We start from the raw sequence: 3,229 nt of genomic DNA on the forward strand, positions 1-3,229 counted from the left end.
TTGCTAGGGGAAAATTCTTCCGACGAACGTGCACGTGGCGCGCGCACACCTACTTGGAATGAATATGAGCAAGCACTCGAAGAAGAACTACACTGTAGGAGGGTGTAGATGTGTTCTGTTTTCAATATTAATATGTGATTTTACACTCAATTTATCTTGCAATATCAGTTCTTCTAGCTGCAGAGTTTCAGTTGTACACTTATAGATGAATAAACATAAGGAATTTTAATAACAAAGTGCATACGATCATGTTCAGTTGTTCAAACCTTAGTGTAGACCAAATTCTTCTCTACCTAAGTACGTATATCTTGTTGACATGAAAGGAATTAACATGGATATCAAAGAGAGGATATAGTCATCTATAACTTGAATTGTTCACAAAATATTTTCAATTATACAACCCCTTTTTCAAGTGTGGGGTCTTTTAATAATAAATATTCTATATTATCAAAATCACTTCAGGGATTTTAGAACAGAACTGACAAAATGGATAATGCAGGCAGTTTTGCAGGTATTCTGTCATCAAGCATAAGTGTAGAAAGAAGATACAATACAAGATCAATCAGTAAATACCTCAATGACATAAAGAGAATTTTGGATTCATTCAACTCTGGGATAACTTCTGGGATGAGAAGCAATTAGGATCTGAAACGGTCATCCTAAGGAGGGGGTTAAGAGGAACAACAAAAATGGCTAGATGGCTGGAGAGACTGGTTTACAAGGAAAGATTAAGAGATGTAACTGAGTGCGGAATTTGACCATGTTGGTCTAATTTTGTACCTCAATAATTATGGCAGTGCGTTCATCTATTGTTATCACGACATAGCGTTCTGTACCTCCAAAGAGCTGTAATGATTCACTGCAACTTCTCTCAACGAAAGTAATATTGTACCTACAGAATTCACAAACTGTCAGTAAATTTCATTTAAGTGAAATGATGAAATCTTCCTAAAAGGAGAGGAATGTTGTTTTGATGTCCTTTTATTTAATTCTTCAACTCCAATTACATGGATTTTTTATTTCTTGATCTCTTGTGAACCCCCAACTATACTTCAATTAAGACATATATCCAAAGGTCAAAAATCAATATAGTGAGACTTAAATATGTCAATATTTATTCTGTTAGGTTTAATTCCACATTCATTTAATATTACCTTGATGTACTGCCACAGTCTGCACAGAAGGTTGCAGTTCCATGAAGCAACATTATGTAAAGCAGAAACTGGTATTTATAAGTCAGCAAAACATTCTGATGTTGAAATTTGCAGTGTAGCAAAGTCAATCCTTTTAACTTCTTGTTGAGAAGCTATAGTTGTATTACATTGCTTCTGACAACTAAAAAAGATTTTAGCAACATGCTACCCTGATTATTAGCCAATCCTTCCTCATTTAGGGCCATAGCCCTCTTCTCTGTCACTGTGCAGCACAGAGAGACTGAAAGGAGTGAAATTCCTCTCTAATGGCCCTCAAATTGCCAGAGTGAGGGTCCAGATATTCTGTATGTGACTGGTGACCTGCTGTGAAATTCCAGAATTCTTTGCTGATCCCTTTGATGGTTCCACAATTTCAAGGAAATTTAAGTAAAAAGCACTGACTGGGACCCTGGCTACTCTGCCCACAGTCAGGCTGAGCACAAACCAGAGCTCAGGGCTAAGAAGAACTCATTAAGTAAATTATTAAATTTTTAAATACTGAAATTAAAAATGTTGTTTTTGGACTGTTAAGTTGTTATTAAGAACAAGCTGGAAACTGTTTTGCCATTCTTCTTCATTGTGCCTCACAGTTAGTATCAAACCTGGCAATGCTTTTCAGGAAGATGGCCACCACTAGCACTAGGTTTAAAAGGGCAAATTGTAATTAAACTCTTCACAGAAACATACTTCACAATTCTTTTCCATAATGAAGAGTGCTGTTTACTCTGTGAACCTTTAGATTGTTGGGGAAAACAAAATGGATATTGTTTCTGTTAAAGAGAATAACAACACACCTGTGCCATGCACTATTTTCAAACCTTCAGAATTTTATTATTGTAAAGGTGTTTAAACAAATTGAAGGTGCTAGTACTCATTCAGGATTATGTAAATACCAAGTTGAGTCACAGGATTTAAGAACATAAGAATATAAGAATGGCCATGTTGGGTCAGACCAAAGGTCCATCTAGCCCAGTATCCTGTCTTCTGACAGTGGTCAATGCCAGAGCGAATGAACAGGCAGGTTATCATCAAGTGATCCATTCCCTGTCACTCATTCCCAGCTTCTGGCAAACAGAGGCTAGGGATGCCATCCCTGACCAGCCTGGCTAATAGCCATTGATGAACCTATCCTCCATGAATTTATCTAGTTCTTTTTTTCAGTTTAAAGTAGAAGGGATCACCAGATGATACAGTCTGATCTCCTGTTTATCACAGGCCACTAAAACAACCCCACTTCTGCCCTCTCCCAGTAATCACCCACCAAGACAACAACCAGAATTAGATCAAATTATAACAGCCCTAATGAGACTAAACTCTTTGCATGCCACAGGGAGAGAAAACAAAGTTTGAACATCCAAAACAGTTTTTGACTTTGCTAACTTGTAAAATAGCATTAGAAAAATTGGTAGCACCAGAAAAATGGAACATTTTTGTCTTCTAATATTTAGGGTAGTCCTGGTAATTAAAAAAAAAAAAAAAGCAAAATACTTTTATGAAAACTTTTTTTAAAAAAAGTACTCCTGGGCAGCACCCAAGCATGACATATTTAAGCTCAAAGGTGATTTTCTGAGAAAGTTATAGGATTGAAATAAGAATTTGGAATAAAAGCACTATTTCTCTATTAACATCCCAAATATTAATATCAGTAGGCCAAATTCTGCTCTGATTCACGGCCATGTAACACCATTGACTTCAATAAGCCATGAATGTGATTGCTAAATTTGTCTTGTAGTCTTCACTATGATGATAACACTGTAATTGCTAAATGGAGAGATACCCTCATCAACCAACAAGGTGATAAGTGCATTGGAAAAACCTAAAATAAACAGACTTGATTAAATTCAGGGGCCTCATTTCAGAAAAATTCTAGGGGAAGAAAAATTGTGTCAGCATATTGTCCCTCATTTGCTAAGGGAGCAATGTGAGCAGTTGCCTTCCCCAGAGGTGTTTGCCTCCTGATTTTTCATAGGTTATGGCTCCCTTTGGCTCCCACTGACTTTTCAGATATAATATAATCAGATATAATGTCTACTAGG

At 36.6% G+C, this 3,229-nt stretch overlaps 1 protein-coding gene across 1 annotated transcript in view; it reads right to left on the reverse strand.

Moving 5' to 3' along the window:
• SHOC1 (shortage in chiasmata 1) overlaps positions 1-3,229 on the reverse strand; it is a 113,108-nt gene that overhangs the window by 45,997 nt on the left and 63,882 nt on the right. The window contains exon 13 of the mRNA XM_075067504.1: positions 781-892. Within this exon, the coding sequence (XP_074923605.1) occupies positions 781-892 (112 nt within the window). The remainder of the gene's footprint in view (positions 1-780; positions 893-3,229) is intronic.

The sequence above is a fragment of the Chelonoidis abingdonii genome, chromosome 6 (genome assembly GCF_003597395.2).
Source record: "Chelonoidis abingdonii isolate Lonesome George chromosome 6, CheloAbing_2.0, whole genome shotgun sequence".
Taxonomy (NCBI): Eukaryota; Metazoa; Chordata; order Testudines; family Testudinidae; genus Chelonoidis; species Chelonoidis abingdonii.